Below are 17,620 nucleotides of genomic sequence, written 5' to 3'. Positions count from 1 at the left end.
TAAAGAAATAGTATTTTAGAAATGCTAACAATCAAAATAAAATGGAGTTTGTGATTATTACCTGCCAAGCGGTGGTCTTACCACCCATTGGACCACCCACTACCATAAGACCATGTCGTACAAGTAACATTTCATAGATTTGTAAAATTTTTTCCACAAACCAAGGTGTTGCTTGTAGGTTTCGTTCAGTTAGTGTCTTCTCTATCCACTTCATGAGATCGTCACGCGAAGGCTAAAAGTGTAAGATCATAACCACAAGATTAGATAAGATTAGACATGAATTTAATGGTTTGAAGAGCCGAGCCCACCTAACTGTATTTGTTCGTGCATCCTTTCTCTGTTCATGTAAACATACTCTAATGCTGTACACGGGAAAGTAAATTACGGTGAAAACTCAGTTACGACCTAATGTCAGCAAGTAAGAACGACTTTAAGTTCGGCCGGGCCAAACTTTGTATACTTTTATACTGTATTGCATTGAAAAGGAAAAATTACGGTCCTTTCGTCTATGAACACTTAGTTACCTTTCGTTTATAAAAGTACTAAGTTCTTCCTCTTCCTACTCTCCCTCCAAAAGAGCTCATATGGGGCATCATCGTAGTTATTTTCAAAACATGGAGCAATATCTACAAAATTGGGAGGTACGATTCGAAAAGGGCTATCTGAAGACATCAAGCAATAACCGACGAATTTCAGATGGAAATCTGTGTATCCCCAACGAATAATAAATACCAAATTTCAGCCATTTCAGTGCGATATTGAGGCCAAAACCTTTACGAAATTCGGATCTGTCGTAAAAATTGGAAAGGTTACATTTTAAATTTTTTATTAAAACATTTTCCCATAAAATTACACTGTGATCATGGAAGCCCTATTTTACAATTCATTGTTTGTTTTATGAAACAAATGTCTTAAAATAGTCGATTTATATCAATAAAATACATTGATTTCAATTAGTGACTCAAATTGTGTAGTTCCGCTTCAAGATCACGCTTTATGTTATAAACGCAAAACGCAAATGTGTCACGAATTTGTTCCAGAAATGAATTTGCTATTTGTTGCAGATTTGGTATTTGATGCATCAAACACGCTGCCCAATTTCAAAGAAATTTTGAATGTTTGACGGAATTCGGTCTCGACATAATTTTGGCAAATTATATCGAATTTGGTTCAGATTTGTATGTAGCTCCCATATACGTATGTACATTAGGGCTATAACCAAAAAAATACCACCACATAGCCGTGTAGAGCATGGAAAACTATTATGAAATACGGCGTCAATTTTTCTCTATCGCGAAAAAAGTTTCCGCACCAAATGCATTGAAGTTCAATAATGCATTTTTTAATTTTAGCTGTTATGACAACATATTTGCTTTTAATTAAAATTTTTATTTTTTTGTAATCTAATTTAAAATCATTATCAAAGCGTTCTGGACCAATTTGTTCTCAAATCGCGCCATTTTGGACCATTTTATGAATTTTTGACACTATTGCAGTTTTTGCTTTTTCTTTATAAACTCGTGAATTTTATGTTTATATTTTTTGTACCTACCGGACAAAAGAATATGGGGTCATTTGCAACGAAGTCGCGAAAGTTATAGGCTGTTTTTGTTGACTTTGCCTGTGAGAATCGTATATATTTTTTACAAAAATACAACACCAGTACCACGTGGGGAATTTTGTCCTAATAATGAAAACACGTTTTTAAGATCGATTCGGTGAAAAAAGTTTCCGCGCCGACTGTAATTACTAAAACCCTTTTGATATTTTTTCTACTAATAATTTTAAATTTGCTTTGTTTGAATAAATATTCATAGAAAAAAATACAATTCTCACAGGCAAAGTCATTAAAAACTGTCTGTAACTTTCGCGAATTTGTTGCAAATGACACTATATTCTCTTGTTCGATAGGTACAATAAATATAAACATAAAATTCACGAGTTTATAAAGAAAAAACAAAAATTGCAATAGCGTCAAAATTTCATAAAATGCTCCGAAATGGCGCGATTTGAGAACAAATTGGTCCAGAACGCTTTGGTAATGATTTTAAATTAGATTACAAAAAAATAAAAAATTTAATTAAAAGCAAATATGTTGTCATAACAGCTAAAATTAAAAAATGCATTACTGAACTTCAATGCATTTGGTGCGGAAACTTTTTTCGCGATAGAGAAAAAATTACACCTTTTTTCATAATAGTTTTTCATGCTCTACACGGCTATGTGGTGGTATTTTTGATATTTGCAAAAAAGTGCAAAAAGTTATATCCCTAATGTACATATATAGGGATTTATGAGTGGAATTGGACATTTTTTTCAAAACGAGGCGATTACCTTTTTTTTTTGGTGTGGTGATTTCGTTCGTCAGCAAAATATTTTAGTATATTTTCTGATTTTTTTTTTTTGAGATATCGCGCTTTGAAAATGTCGGCTTCTGTATAAACTATATGCAAAGAAATACTCATAACTTATTTAATATTGGTCCGATTTGAAAAAACTTTTTATATTTTATAGAAGATATAAAAATATTTGGCAGTTGGCTTACATGCAATTTTTGCGATTTAATAATTAAATTGAATTTTTATCAAGGTATTATACCATGATCAATTACAAACAATTTATGACCTATTTGGTAGTGGGTTTCGAATATAAAATTAAAATTTTTATCATTTGCTTTGTTGTTTTATTTAAAAATTTATCTTAAACTTCTTAAAAACTGCGTCATTTTTCGATTTTGAGAATAGATTATCAATTATTGTACCAGCCGAACAATAAACTAACTGAATTGATGATCAAATATATCGTCACCATAAATGCCCGAAGACGTTACCCACAAAATCAAAACTTTACAGGAGAAGAAAAAAACGTTATAAAATGAAAAACTGTTTTATAGAATACCAATCTTATGATGGCGAGTATTTGGAATATTATCAATCATGTACCAAGGGTATACGTAATGAAACTAAAACCGCGAAAACACTTGGTTTTGGGAAGTGTCATTACAACAACATCTGCAATTTTATCCCATTTTCCGAAAAGCCATTTCTTAATAGAATGAAATTGTGTCAAAGCATGTATTTTAGCTTTATGTATCAGATTCCATCAAAAAACGAATTTCGATTTTCATGTGGGTTCCGTCTTCGGTTATTTATGGTGACGATATACAGCTCGGGAATTATATGACTGGACATCCGAGCCGAATAATCTATTTTATATTAGTGATTTTTTCAGAAGGTAATTATTTATATACGAAAGAGGATTTGGAGTTGAAATATGGAATGGCTAAACCTATCGCGGGTACATAAAAACTTAATTCAGTAATACCAACTAATACTGGTACAATAATTGCTAGATCATTCTTAAAATCGCAAAATGAAAACGTGTTTATAAAGTTTAAGATAAATGCATTTCTAAACAAAAGAAGAAAACAAATGTTAAATAACTTAATTTTGTATTTTGTTGGTAAAATAGAAAGGAAAAATTTTATTGACAAATTCTAAAAATTAGGAAAAAAGTAGTCGTTCAAATCCCACTACCAAAGAGGACTTAACATTTTTATAATTGATCGCAGTTTAATATTAAATCGCGAAAATTGCATCCAAGCCCACTGTGCATATTTTTTCTAGTTTTTACTAAATAGCTAACAAAACAATAAAACATACAGAAAAAAAGATTTGTTCAAAATCGATCAATATTAAAGAAGTTATGAGTATATCTTTGCATATAAATTTTACAGTATTCGACTTTTTTGGCCATTTGCTCTAGTTTTCAGCTATGAAATTTCAAAAATGTCAAAAATCAGAACTTTGATTTTCGTTTAGAAGTAGTTAATTTATTGAGGTAAAGATGGTATTTTTTTTTTGTCACTTTGTTCCATATGTTGTTCAATATTTCACATTTGTGTCATAAGTGTGGATTGGAACAAATCGGCAAAAATTCTATTTTAAAAAACTCTCTTTATCTCTTACGTTTCAATAGGTATTCATCTATGTTTTTGCAAATATGTTCTATATACTATTATTAATAACAGTGTGCAACATTTTTAAGGTGATATTGAGCAAACAATTCAAACTGAGGATTTTTTGAAAGTACAGACTTAAACAACAAGAATCCCTAGTTGGGTTTTGTTGTGTCAGATCCAGCTCGGATTTTATGGCCCCATCTAAACATGGTTAAATATTGAGTTTTTAAAGAAATTCGGGGCTATATCTCTGAAACCAATGCGAATCTTCTTCTGACCTTTGGAGCAAATTTGTATATAAGGACAAGTATAAAATATTTGGAGAAATAATGAACTCGAAAAACTACATACATTGCCTCAAATTTCAAAATATATGCAAAAATTCCACAATTTTTATACATTTCGTATCTCCAAAACCGTTAATTTTTTTTTTTAATATTATCTTTTGGAAAAATATTCCCTGGAATGTAATACACAACTCTTCAGAACATGTCATTGTTGTAAAATGCCTCTATGCAGTACATGCCTATGTTTTCAGTACATTTTTCAACAACGATTTAATAAAAATGTCAATAATGTAGTGAAATCCGAATAAACTGTTGATGTGAACTGTGTTTGAAATACGTGTTGTAAAATATATGATGCAAAATACCGCTGAAACAACATTAAGTAAGCATTTTAGAGTTTCAGAATTTCTAAAGAACTGTTGAGAACTTTAGATGGAGTTTTTCTTATGTGTTCTACTAGTTTAGGGCTACAATATTGCTAAAGACAGCAAGGCCAAATTCCTATTCGTTACTGAGATAAAGGCCTGATAAACGCAAAAATGTTTAGATTTAGCCCGGTTTAGAAGAGGCCATAAAATCCGAACTGGATCTGACAGAACAAAACCCTACTAGGGTTTTTGTAGTCTAAATATTAGCGTATTTCCCGCTCATTTTTTTCACTCCCGCAATCCAGCTGCTAATCCCGGGAATTCCCGGGAAATTTTATATACTAAAAACGGACTGTAAACAGAATATATTCAAACATAAATTGCAAATATTTTTCAATATTTAATTTTTTGTCTTTAAATTAAAATTACTACATTCGTTATAGTTCTATTGAAAAAATTTTCAAGAAGTTCCACTTCGAAATATCTGAATTTATTGCAGGTTTGAATTTAAAATATATACACACATTAAAACAACATCTTTACTAAGTCGACCAGTTAGACTATTTTGATAGTAAACTTGATAGATCTTACATTATCAATTATTATAGTAATCATGTGGGCTTACTGTCCAACCATATATAGACATTGCTTTCAACATTTCGGAACCGGAGTAGATTCAACCCGGACACATACATATATATACTGAGATGAGGCATAGAATCTCGTGTTTTCTTCTTGTTTACATTAGTCCTAGAGGTTGCTTTGATAAAAATTGTGTGGTATACGGGAAGGCTTTAAATAAACAGCTAATATCGGAAAAAAATGAAAGTTCGGTTTTTTGCATAAATTATTTATGGTAAATTTCTTAAAGGCTACATAGTTCGAATTTGGCTCGACTCTTTTTTATTCTATTATCAGAAATGATTTAAGCAAAAAAAGCTATGCCTTATGTATCGAGTCCTTTAGTTCAAAAGAAATAACAAATTTAAAAAACACAAAGAAGTTTGGTATTTTTCTTTTGTTTTTATTTTCTTCTCGACATTGTGATAATCGACCGATGTCTACCAGACAGGTGGTTTTAAATGTTTTTAAATGAATTGCCTATTTGCTCAGAAGTCCACAAAGATTGTTATTTTCTGTTTTTAAATTTTAGCCATAAACAGTAAGCTAATTGAAGAGCTATAATTGAAGAGCTATAATTTACTTAGGTATATTTTCGATAATACCTTTTAATTGCCTTTATACTGTGATTTATCATTATAGTATATTTGAGCGGGAATTCCCGGGATTTAAAAATATTTCCCGATTTCCCGGAGATTGAAAGTCCGGGAAAAGAAAAACGCTACTAACAGGCATGTCACAGAAACAAATTCCGATCGAAAGTGGAATTGATTCCGTATTTAGCTTCTTCAGAAACCGAAAAACGAACAATTTTTTCGGAATGAAACCACTTTTGATTTCTCAAGTGGAATTGTATTTCTTTGGAAACATGTCACTTTAAAACACTCCAAAAGCACTTAGAAATAATAAAAATATTGTTTTATAAACAAAATCACATTTAATTTCATATTTTTTATCATTTTATTCAAAAAATTCGCACATTTTCATTATTTCTCAATCAACGAAACCAATTATTAACAAAGTATCGCCACATCATTTTTTGTTGTAAATTTGTAAAAAATAAATAATCTGGCATTACGAATGATAAATGATAAAAGAAAGCAAAAGAAGAAAGAACTCAAACAAGGTATTTTTCAATGTTACGTTTATTACTTTGTGCCTCGATGAAAGTAACAATAGAAAAATTGAAATTCCAATAAAAATTAACTTTATTTTCGCACAAACAAACTTTCTTTCAACAGAATTTTTTCACAATTCCCACTTCTACACTGTTTTCTAATCATGTGTTATTGTTTAGTTTCTTTTAATTCCTTTAATGTTGCCATATTTATACTAAATACTAAAACAAAAACGATCGAAATGAAATTACGGAATTGAAACCATTCCGATCGGAATCTGTGACATGCCTGTAAATATGTACTTTCAAAAAAATGCATACTAGAAGTTGTTTGTATTTTCAGTGTTGCATAGTGTAATTCAAGTCAAAAATATAAATATTTTCTTTAGTCAGCTTAACGAAGTGGTGATGCGAAACATTAAAATGCGATTATCTCAAAACGAGCAAATGGCGTATGGAACACTTAAGCATGACACCGACGATATGGCTCCTATATATGTATACCTTCGGCCGATTTCATGTATTTTTATACCCTCCACCATAGTATGGAGGGTATATTAAGTTTGTTTTTCCGTTTGTAACGCATTGAAATACTCATTTATATAAAGTATATATATTCTTGATCAGGGTAAAATTCTAAGTCGATCTGAGCACGTCCGTCCGTCCGTCCGTCCGTCCGTCCGTCTGTGGTAATCACTCTAGCATCCACAAAAATGGAGATAGGACGCTGAAATTTTGGGAAAATGCGTCTTTTGTTTGCAGGCAGGTCAAGTTCGATGATGGGCTATATCGGTCCACGTTTTGGTATAGCCCCCATATAACGGCACCCCCCGATTTACGGTATTTTGACGTTTTTAGCTACATTTTCAGACCGATTTAGCTATAATTTAACTTTTAGGGTTCTTAAGTATCAATAAACTTATATAACAAAAGTTGTGGACATAGGTCCACGTTTTGGTATAGCCCCCATATAACGGTACCCCCCGATTTGCGGTATTTTGACGTTTTTAGCTACATTTTCAGACCGATGTAGCTATAATTTGACATTTAGGGTTCTTAAGTGTCAATAAACTTATATAACAAAAGTTGTGGACATAGGTCCACGTTTTGGTATAACCCCTTATAACGGTACCCCCGATTTACGGTATTTTGACGGTTTTAGCTACATTTTCAGACCGATTTGGCTATAATTTGACATTTAGGGTTCTTAAGTGCCAATAAACATATATAACAAAACTTGTGGACATAGGTCCACGTTTTGGTATAGCCCCCATATAACGGTACCCCCGATTTGCGGTATTTTGACGTTTTTAGCAACATTTTTAGACCGATTTAGCTATAATTTGACATTTATTGTTCTTAAGTGTCAATAAACTTATGTGACAAAACTTGTGGACATAGGTCCACGTTTTGGTATAGCCCCCATATAACGGTACCCCCCGATTTACGGTATTTTGACGTTTTTAGCTACATTTTCAGACCGATGTAACTATAATTTGGCATTTAGGGTTCTTAAATGTCAATAAACTTATATAACAAAAGTTGTGGACATAGTTTTGGTATAGCCCCCATATAACGGTACCCCCCGATTTGCGGTATTTTGACGTTTGTAGCTACATTTTCAGACCGATTTAGCTATAATTTGACATTTATTGTTCTTAAGTGTCAATAAACTTATGTGACAAAACTTGTGGACATAGGTCCACGTTTTGGTATAGCCCCCATATAACGGTACCCCCCGATTTACGGTATTTTGACGTTTTTAGCTACATTTTCAGACCGATATAGCTATAATTTGACATTTAGGGTTCTTAAGTGTAACTAAATTTATATAACAAAAGTTGTGGACCTAGGTCCACGTGTTGGTATAGCCCCCATATAACGGTACCCCCGATTTACGACATTTTGACGTTTTTATCTACATTTTCAGACCGATTTAGCTATCAATTGACATTTAGGGTTCTTAAATGTCAATAAACTTATATAACTAGTGGACATAGGTCCATGTTTTGGAATAGACCCCATATAACGTTACCGCCCGATTTCAGGTATTTTGAGAATTTTACCAACAAGTTTTAACCGAATTATCTGTAATTTGAACATTTGACATTTGAAATTCTTAGTGGTCACCACACCTCTCCACCAAAAATTGTCAAGAAAGCCCCCATATAACGGTACCTCCCGATTTTCAGTAATTTGATGATTTTAGCTACAATATTAAACCGAACTAGCAGTAATTTGACATTTGAAGTTTTTAGGGGTCACAACACCTCTCCATCAAAAATTGTCAACATAGGTCCATGTTCGGATATAGCTCCCATGTAATGGTACCTCCCAATTTTCAGTAATTTGGCCATTTTAGCTACAATTTTTAACAGAACTAACTGAAATTTGACATTTGAAGGTTGTAGTGGTCACCACGCATCTGCATCAACAATTTTCAACATAGCCCCAATATAACAATACTTCCCGATTTTCGGTACTTTGAGGATTTTACTTAAAATGTTTAACCGAACGTAGGTCCATGTTTTTGTATAGCCCCAAAACAAACCTCCCGATTTTCCGTACCTTAGCTTTATTTTTGGACGAACTTTCTGTAATTTGAAATTTAAAAGTCAACAAAAATTCTGCAACAAAAATTGTTCATTTAAGTTCATATTTTCGTATAGCCCAGATACCTCCGAACTAGCTGTTGATGACATTTGAAGTTCCCACGTTATGTACCGATTTTCGATATTTTGAGGATTCTAGCTAAATTTTTTAACCGAATTAAGAGTTATTTGACATTAAAGGCTCCCATCCCGAATGAAGCATTTTATGTACATTATCTGACATTTTAACGTACTCACTTAAAGTTGGGGACAGGAATGAATATTTTATGGTGGAGGGTATGAAAAGTTCGGCCCGGCCGAACTTAATGCTTTTTTACTTGTTTATCTTATAATCATAACACACCAATTTTAATGAAACCTGGACGTGTGACGGAATTTGGAGTATAAATAAAATTGCCGAATTCTATTAAAATCGGTCCAGATTTAGTCGTAGCTCCCATCAATATTTTCGGGCGATTTAAAAATAAATAATTTATTATATTTATTTTTTTTTTAAATACATAATATATTGAACTACATATCAAATATCATAAATTAAGAGTGTACGGTTATACGAAGTTAAAATAAATTTACGTAGGAATACTTATAGTCGAAAGGATTGCAGAGGGGTGTTATCTCCTGTAACATACAAAAATATTATATCATAAGCTGCATACACAACTTTGAACGTGTAGAGGACGACTACGAAAATTAATATGAAGAATCAATTCCCTTATATTTTATCTAAGTAGGGGTAGCGAAGCGCTGCCGGTGTTCTATAATATGACAATTTTTTTAGTGTTTTAGGAGCGGCCTATTAATATCTGTCATTAAAACTAATTTACATACAATATGTATATTCGAAGGGAAATTTGCTTCCGACTTTCTCCCCGAAATCCAAAAAAATTCCCCTACAAGTCGAAAAGAAATGGGAACGAAATCTGAAAGATTTTGCTTCCGAAATTTTTCAGATGTATCGGACATCCGACATTTGGTTTGCTGGGACCAAACACGCATATACAACAATACTCACTTCTTGTTCATCTCTGATTAATATTATTACTCAACGGCAGGGGCGTACTCAGGGGTCCGTTTTTTTTTCTCTAATATAATTTTTGTTTTTGAAATTTCAAATGAAAACGTACATTGTTCTGAAGGATCTTTACTGAAAATTTACTTTTTTAATAAGTTGTCTAAGAAATATTTAAACGTTTATTGATTGAACACTCTTTTTGAGAGAAACTTCCATTAAAACTGAATTCCTTATTTATGTCATGTCAGTGTTTTGGAATTCTGTAATGAATATAAAGGTCTTAAGGCTTTAAACCCCATTCAAAACGATTACAAAAAAATGGGTTACAGAATTCCACTACTGAAGTTAGTGTGTGATATCTGGATATGAACTTTAAAGAAGAAAATGCGTTATGTTCGGGCCGAACTGTTTATATCCTCCAAACTCTGTATATCTCTATTCCACATATCCGTGAATGTAATCCCTGTGTTCGAACGTGGATCTATTTTCACCACTTTTTGCATGGAGGTTCTCCCACTAAAAGGATTTCCATAATCCATATTACTGACGATGTTTATAGCCTCGAATTATAGAAAATATTTCGAAAGCTATTCTCTGCGGGATTTAGACCCCAAATTGCCTAATATTCATTTAAAAGATTGTTTAGTTATTTCTTCAATGCTGTTGGTTCATTCATTTTCAATTCTAAACATCCAAGGACTCACATATTATACTCTCTTCCAAATTTCAATCTTGCATCTAAAATATTGTGTTCTCTCTCTATTGAATGTGTATACTTTGTGGCAATATTGCATATACATAAAATCAACTAAAAAACCTTTAAAATAGTTTTATGTAACGATAAACAACACTTTTAATTTTCATGACTTTTGGTCAAGTTACTAATATGGTTTGCTCGGTAACTATTTGTTGTACGCCTGGCTCTGATTTAAATATACACTGTTATGCTTTTACAGATTCTAAAATTTGAGAAAATGTTTAAGTGTATGGATATAAGACACATCATTGCATTTTAAATGAATTAAAATATCTTTTCCATTGCAAATATTAAATGTTTGAAATTTTTTGTTCTACGAATATTTGTAGGCAAAAATATTTTTTAGAAATTTATACGCGAAAATATCTTACCATTGGTAGCTCTGTTCCTGGAAAAAGGTCATTGTAAATGCCAACAAATAATGAAACATCTTGTTCCAAAAATTTCGGCAAATTCACATCAACAATGGCGCGTAAAACTATTTTAGCCTCTGGTAAATCTGGATACAAGCGACGCAGTGATGCCGATGCCAACAGTACAGATTTTACAGCACGCATACCTGGAACGAAATATTTCAACTATTAGTGGTTTTTCTGTTTTACTTTAATTGCCACAAACTCAACGTGTGTACCGCGTATCGAGATATACATAAATATTTACAGCATAACGTAGTATATCAATAAAATGGATTTTCAGTTTTGTTGTTAGCCTGATAGAAATTATGCATTTGTGATGAAATAAATAATTCCAATAAATATCGTTGGTATTTAGAGTACATAATACTCAATTCATACTTCAAAAAAATGCTTGTAGTTTGGTCATAATATTTGTTGAAAGGTTTTGTAAATTTCACAACTATTTATCCATAATTGCTTTAATTGTATTGTTGAACTTACCATAGTCATAATGCGATTGTGATGATAGCTGTTCAGAACACAGTTTATAGGCAAGAACAATTTTCTGGGCTAATTGACGTGCTTCATCAAATCCGTTCGAGTACAAAGTTATTTCGCCAATCATTGCATAATCAGGCACCATCATAGCAACAGTTCTAAAGAGAACTTTTAAGTTATCCGGTAGTTCTGTGCGTCCAGCATATCTGACAGTGAAAAAAAACAGATCAAGTAGATTAGGCATAACATGGATATTTCACGACAACTCCAAGACTTGATGCGGATAATACGTATGTATCTTCTCTCTCACAAGATATCCAACAGGCTTTCAAAATTAGATGACCTGCAGAGGTGACTCGCAATGTTGGACTTTAGATTAACATCAAGAAAACTAAAGTGATGAGAATTAATAACACCAGATAGATAGCTTCAGCTACTTAGAAAGCACTGTAGCAACAAACGATGGTGCAAAATCCGAAATAATCAACAGACTTTGCAAAGTGAAAGAAGAATTTGGACGCCTGCAGGGAGCGCAACGAAAGCAGGACGCAATAATGAAAGTTTAAGAAGAACCAGACATGACTCTAGGTACATATCGTCGAAGATGTAGACGCGAGCAACATTTCATAGTCATAAACATAAAATAATAAAAGCCAAAAAATGTTTTTCAAATGATAATAAACTTTTACCATTCAATTAGAATTTGCAATGTTTTTTTTTTCTTTAAGAAAGTTAGGAACCTCTAGTTGGATCACCCTACATATGCAAAATATACTCATAACATCTTTAATATTACTCCAAATATAAAAAATGATTTTTTGTATTTTTTTATAAAACAGAAAATTATTCACAATGGGCTGGGTGCAATTTTCGCAATTTAGTATTAAAAATCAATTTTTATACCCTACACCACTATGTGGGGAGGGTATTATAAGTTGGTTTTGGCCAAAAAGTTTGTAACGCATCGAAATAATGGTCGTAGACCCATACTTATATATACCAAAATGAATGTCTCGACGTGCTGAGTCGATATGTGTGTCCGTCCGTCCGTCAGTCCGTCCGTCCGTCAGTCCGTCTGTCCATCTAAGCCTTGTAATCACGCTACAGGTCGCAATTTTGATCGGATCGTCACGAAATTTTGGATGTTGATGGGGGTCCCGGAGGGGAAGAAGCCTATTGATTTTGGTGATGGTCGGATAATATTTAGGGGTCGGAATGGGCAAAAAACTTATGTGGATAAAAAGACAACGTTTTTTCCAAAGCGAATATCTCAGCTTCTATACGGGGTATACCAAAAGCAAAACCTGACAATAAAAGTAGAAAATATCGCCTTTCTAGTGATGTAAAGTAGGTTCTCGTAGGTGATCAAACAACGAAGATATCACAATAGTCACAAATAAAACCCAAATTTTCATTTTTGCAATTTTAATTATAATGACGAATATCACAGCTTTGGTTGGGGACTGTCCAAAAGCAAAGCCTGGCTGTGAAAGTAGAAGATCCCATCTTTACAATGATGTAAACTAGGTCGGCGTAGGTGACCAAATAACGGAGATATCGCAATAGTAGGTAATACATCCCATTTTTCCACTTTTTTGGAAATCACGCTACAGGTCTCAATTTTGATCAGATCGTCACGAAATTTTGAGGGTTAATGGGGGTCACACAGATGAAGAAGCCTATTGATTTTGGTGATGGTTGGATAATATTTAGGGGTCGTAATGGGCAAAAAACTTATTTGGAGAAAAAGACAACGTTTTTTTCCAAAGCGAATATCTCAGCTTCTATATGAGGTATACCAAAAGCAACACCTGACAATAAAAGTAGAAAATATCGCCTTTCTAATGATGTAAAGTAGGTTCTCGTAGGTGATCAAACAACGAATATATCGCAATAGCCGCTAATAGAACCCAACTTTTTATTTTTGCGATTTTAATAATAATGACGAATATCACAGCTTCGGTTGAAATGAAAGTAGAAATCCCATCCTTACAGTGATGCAAAGTAGGTTGGCGTAGGTGGCCACATAACGAAGATATCACAATAGTCGGCAATACATCCCATTTTTTTGTAATCACGCTACAGGTCGCAATTTTAATCGGATCGTCACGAATCGTTGGGGGCTAAAGGGGATCCTACAGAGAAAGAAGCCTATTGATTTTGGTGATGGTCGGATAATATTCAGAGGTCGGAATGGGCAAAAAAACTTATTTGGAGAAAAAGTCAACGTTTTATTTCAAAGCGAATATCTCTGCTTCTAAAAGGAGTATATTAAAAGCAAAACCTGCTGATGAAAGTAGAAAATATCACTTTTGCAACGATGTTACGTTTGTCGTAGGTGGTCAAATAACGAAGATATCGTAAAAGCCGCTAATAGAACACAACTTTTCATTTTTGCGATTTTAATAATAATGACGAATATCACAGCTTTGGTTCCGGACTTTCCAAAAGCAAAGTCTGACAATGAAAGTAAAAAATCCCATCATTACAATGATGTAAAGCAGGTTGGCGTAGGTATCCAAATAACGGAGATATCGCAATAGTCGGTAATACATCCCATTTTTCCACTTTATGGGAAATCACGCTACAGTTCGCAATTTTAATTGGATCGTCGCGAAATTTTTGGGTGTTATTGGGGGTCCCACAGAGGAAAAACCTTTTGATTTTTGATAATGGTCGGATATTATTCAGGGGTCGGAATGTGAAAAAAAAATATTTGGAAAAAAGGCCATTTTTGTGCAATCACACTACGAAATTTTGATCGGATCCTCACGAAATTTTGGGGTTGATGGGGGTCTAACAAGGAAAGAAGCCTATTGATGGTTGGCATACATCCCACTTTTCCATTTTTTATTTGGGTTGTACTGTCGATGCACTTAAATGCGTTTCAAAAAAATTCACCTGTGTTAATAAAGACATTCAGAGCAAAAGCGCTAAGCTATCCCAATTTTAATATTTTGAATTTTATTAGTCAAAAGCTTATTAACAGGGGTAGTGGTGTAGGGTATCACATAGTCGGCCCCGACCCGACTATAGCCTTGGCTCACTTGTTATTAATGACTAGCAAAATGCCCGCTACTTCGTAAGCGGAAAAGTAATAATATAAAAATAAACAATATTAAATATGGAGAACACTGAAAATTTTGATGTACTAATACCTATTTGAATTGATATTTAATTTCTTTCAAGTACTGCTCGTACACGTTTTGTTCGAATTTCAAAAAAAAAAAAACTCTACACTTCAACAGTGGCCTACATTTTAAATTCCTGCCCATGTTTTATTAGAACGGTATGGGTATTTTGAAAATTGTATCCACATTCCAACCGAATTTTGGAATTCTAGATATCAAAATGTAGAAAACCATTATTCAGAAGATTTTATTTTAAAATTACTTCCTTTTATCCAAAACTATATCCCAACCGCGATTTAGTATTTATACCCTACACCACTATGTGGGGAGGGTATTATAAGTTGGTTTTGGCCACAAAGTTTGTAACGCATCGAAATAATGGTCGTAGACCCATACTTATATATACCAAAATGAATGTATCGACGAGCTGAGTCGATCTGGCTATGTGTGTCCGTCCGTCAGTTCGTCAGTTCGTCCGTCCGTCCGTCTGTCCGTCTGTCCATCTAAACCTTGTAATCACGCTACAGGTCGCAATTTTGATCGGATCATCACCAAATTTTGGGTGCTGATGAGGGTCCCGGAGGGGAAGAAGCGTATTGATTTTGGTTATGGTCGGATAATATTCAGGGGTCAGAATGGGCAAAAAACTTATGTGGATAAAAATACGTTTTTTCCAAAGCTAATATCTCAGCTTCTGTATGGGGTATACCAAAAGCAAAACCTGGCAATGAAAGTAGAAAATATCACCTTTCTAATGATGTAAAGTATGTTTTCGTAGGTGATCAAACAACGAAGATATCACAATAGTCGCATATAAAACCCAAATTTTCATTTTTCACATCACAGCTATGGCTGGGGACTTTCCAAAAGCAAAGCCTGACTATGAAAGTAGAAGATTCTACCTTTACAATGATTCAAACTAGGTCGGCGTAGGTGAGCAAATAGCGGAGATATCGCAATAGTTGGTAATTCATCCCATTTTTCCATTTTTTTTTTTGGAAATCACGCTACAGATCGAAATTTTGATCGGATCGTCACGAAATCTTGAGGATTAATGGGGGTCTCAAAGAGGAAGAAGCCTATTGATTTTGGTGAGGGTCGGATAATATTTAGAGGTCGGAATGGGCAAAAACTTATTTGGATAAAAAGACAACGTTTTTTTCCAAAGCGAATATCTCAGCGTCTATATGAGGTATACCAAAAGCAGAACCTGACAATTAAAGTAGAAAATATCACCTTTCTAACGATGTAAAGTAGGTTCTCGTAGGTGATCAAACATCGAAGATATCACAATAGTCGCAAATTAAATCCAAATTTTCATTTTTGCGATTTTAGGTATAATGACGAATATTACAGCTTTGGTTGGGGACTTTCAAAAAGCAAAGCCTGACTATGAAAGTAGAAGATCCCATCTTTACAATGATGCAAACTAGGTCGGAGTAGGTGACCAATTAACTGAGATATCGCAGTAGTCGGTAATATATCCCATTTTTCCATTTCTTTTGGAAATCACCCTACTGAGGGTCACACAGATGAAGAAGCCCATTGATTTTGGTGATGGTCGGATAATATTCAGGGGTCGGAATGGGCAAAAAACTTATTTGGAGAAAAAGTCAACATTTTATTTCAATGCGAATATCTCCGCTTCTATATGGGGTATATCAAAAGCAAAACTAATCAAAAGCTATGCTAATGAAAGTAGAAAATACCATCTTTCCAATGATGCAGTGTAGGTTGGCGTAAGTTGTCAAATAACGGAGATATCGCAATAGTCGGTAAGACATCCCATTTTTTCAGTTTTTTGTAATCACGCTACAGGTCGCAATTTCGATCGGATCGTCACGAAATTTTTGGGGTTAATGGGGGTTCTACAGAAGCCTATTGATTTTGGTGATGATCGGATAATATTCAAGGGTCGGAATGGACAAAAAACTTATTTGGAGAAAAAGTCAACGTTTTATTTCAAAGCGAATATCTCTCTTCTGTAAGAGGTATATCGAAAGCAGAACCTGACGAGGAAAGTAAAAAATATCACCTTAACAACGATGTGAAGTAGGTTGTCAAGGGTGGTCAAACGACAGAGATATCGCAATAGTCAGTAATGCATTCCTTTTTCCATTTTTTGTGCAATCGCACTACAGGTCGGAATTTTGATCGGATCCTTATGAAATGTTGGTGGCTGATGGGGATCTCAGCCATTAATGGTTGGCGTACATCCCACTTTTCTATTTTTATTTGAGTTGTACTGACGAAGTACTTAAATGCGTTTCAACAAAATTGACCTGTATTAATGTAGGCATTCAGAACAAAGGCGCTAAGCTATCCCAATTTTAATATTTTGAATTTTACCAGTTAAAAGCTTATGTACAGGGGTAGTGGTGTAGGGTATCACAAAGTATTCGGTATTTTGAGAATTTTAGTCACATTTTTTGACTGAACTATCTGTAATTTGACATTTGAGGTTCCCACTGGCCACAAAATATCTTCATCAGAAATTGTTAACATAGGTCCACGTTTAGGTATAGCTCCCATATAACGGATCTCCCGATTTTACAATTTTAAAGAATTTAGCTAAAGTTGTTGATCGAACTATCTGTAATTTGATATTTGAGGTTCCCAGTGCTCACAAAACTTCACCAATTTGATATAGCCCCCATCTAAAGGGACCGCCCGATTGAAAACATTTTTAAATATATTGTGCGAAAAACTAATTATTCCAATTCCAAAAAAAGTTCGGCCCTGTCGAACGAGTTTTTACTTGTCTGCATTAAAATAAGGTCACCTGTCGCTCAATTCTTGTTCGAAGAAAATTTAAATTGTAATTAATATGTGAAATGGAAGAATATTGTAAAGAAAATATT

At 33.6% G+C, this 17,620-nt stretch overlaps 1 protein-coding gene across 1 annotated transcript in view; it reads right to left on the bottom strand.

The window, feature by feature from the left end:
* Dnah3 (dynein heavy chain 3, axonemal) overlaps positions 1 to 11,829 on the bottom strand; it is a 389,565-nt gene extending 377,736 nt beyond the window's left edge. The window contains exons 1-3 of the mRNA XM_073981508.1: positions 11,632 to 11,829; positions 11,107 to 11,294; positions 62 to 232 (exon numbers count right to left, since the gene is read on the bottom strand). Of these exons, the coding sequence (XP_073837609.1) occupies positions 62 to 232; positions 11,107 to 11,294; positions 11,632 to 11,776 (504 nt within the window). The 5' untranslated portion in view covers positions 11,777 to 11,829. The remainder of the gene's footprint in view (positions 1 to 61; positions 233 to 11,106; positions 11,295 to 11,631) is intronic.
* Positions 11,830 to 17,620: the final 5,791 nt, after the last annotated feature.

The sequence above is a fragment of the Musca autumnalis genome, unplaced genomic scaffold (assembly GCF_047663935.1).
Source record: "Musca autumnalis isolate F117 unplaced genomic scaffold, ASM4766393v1 scaffold_4, whole genome shotgun sequence".
Lineage (NCBI taxonomy): Eukaryota > Metazoa > Arthropoda > Insecta > Diptera > Muscidae > Musca > Musca autumnalis.
Note: the sequence above shows the minus strand (reverse complement) of the source record. Positions and strands in the feature narration are given on the sequence as shown.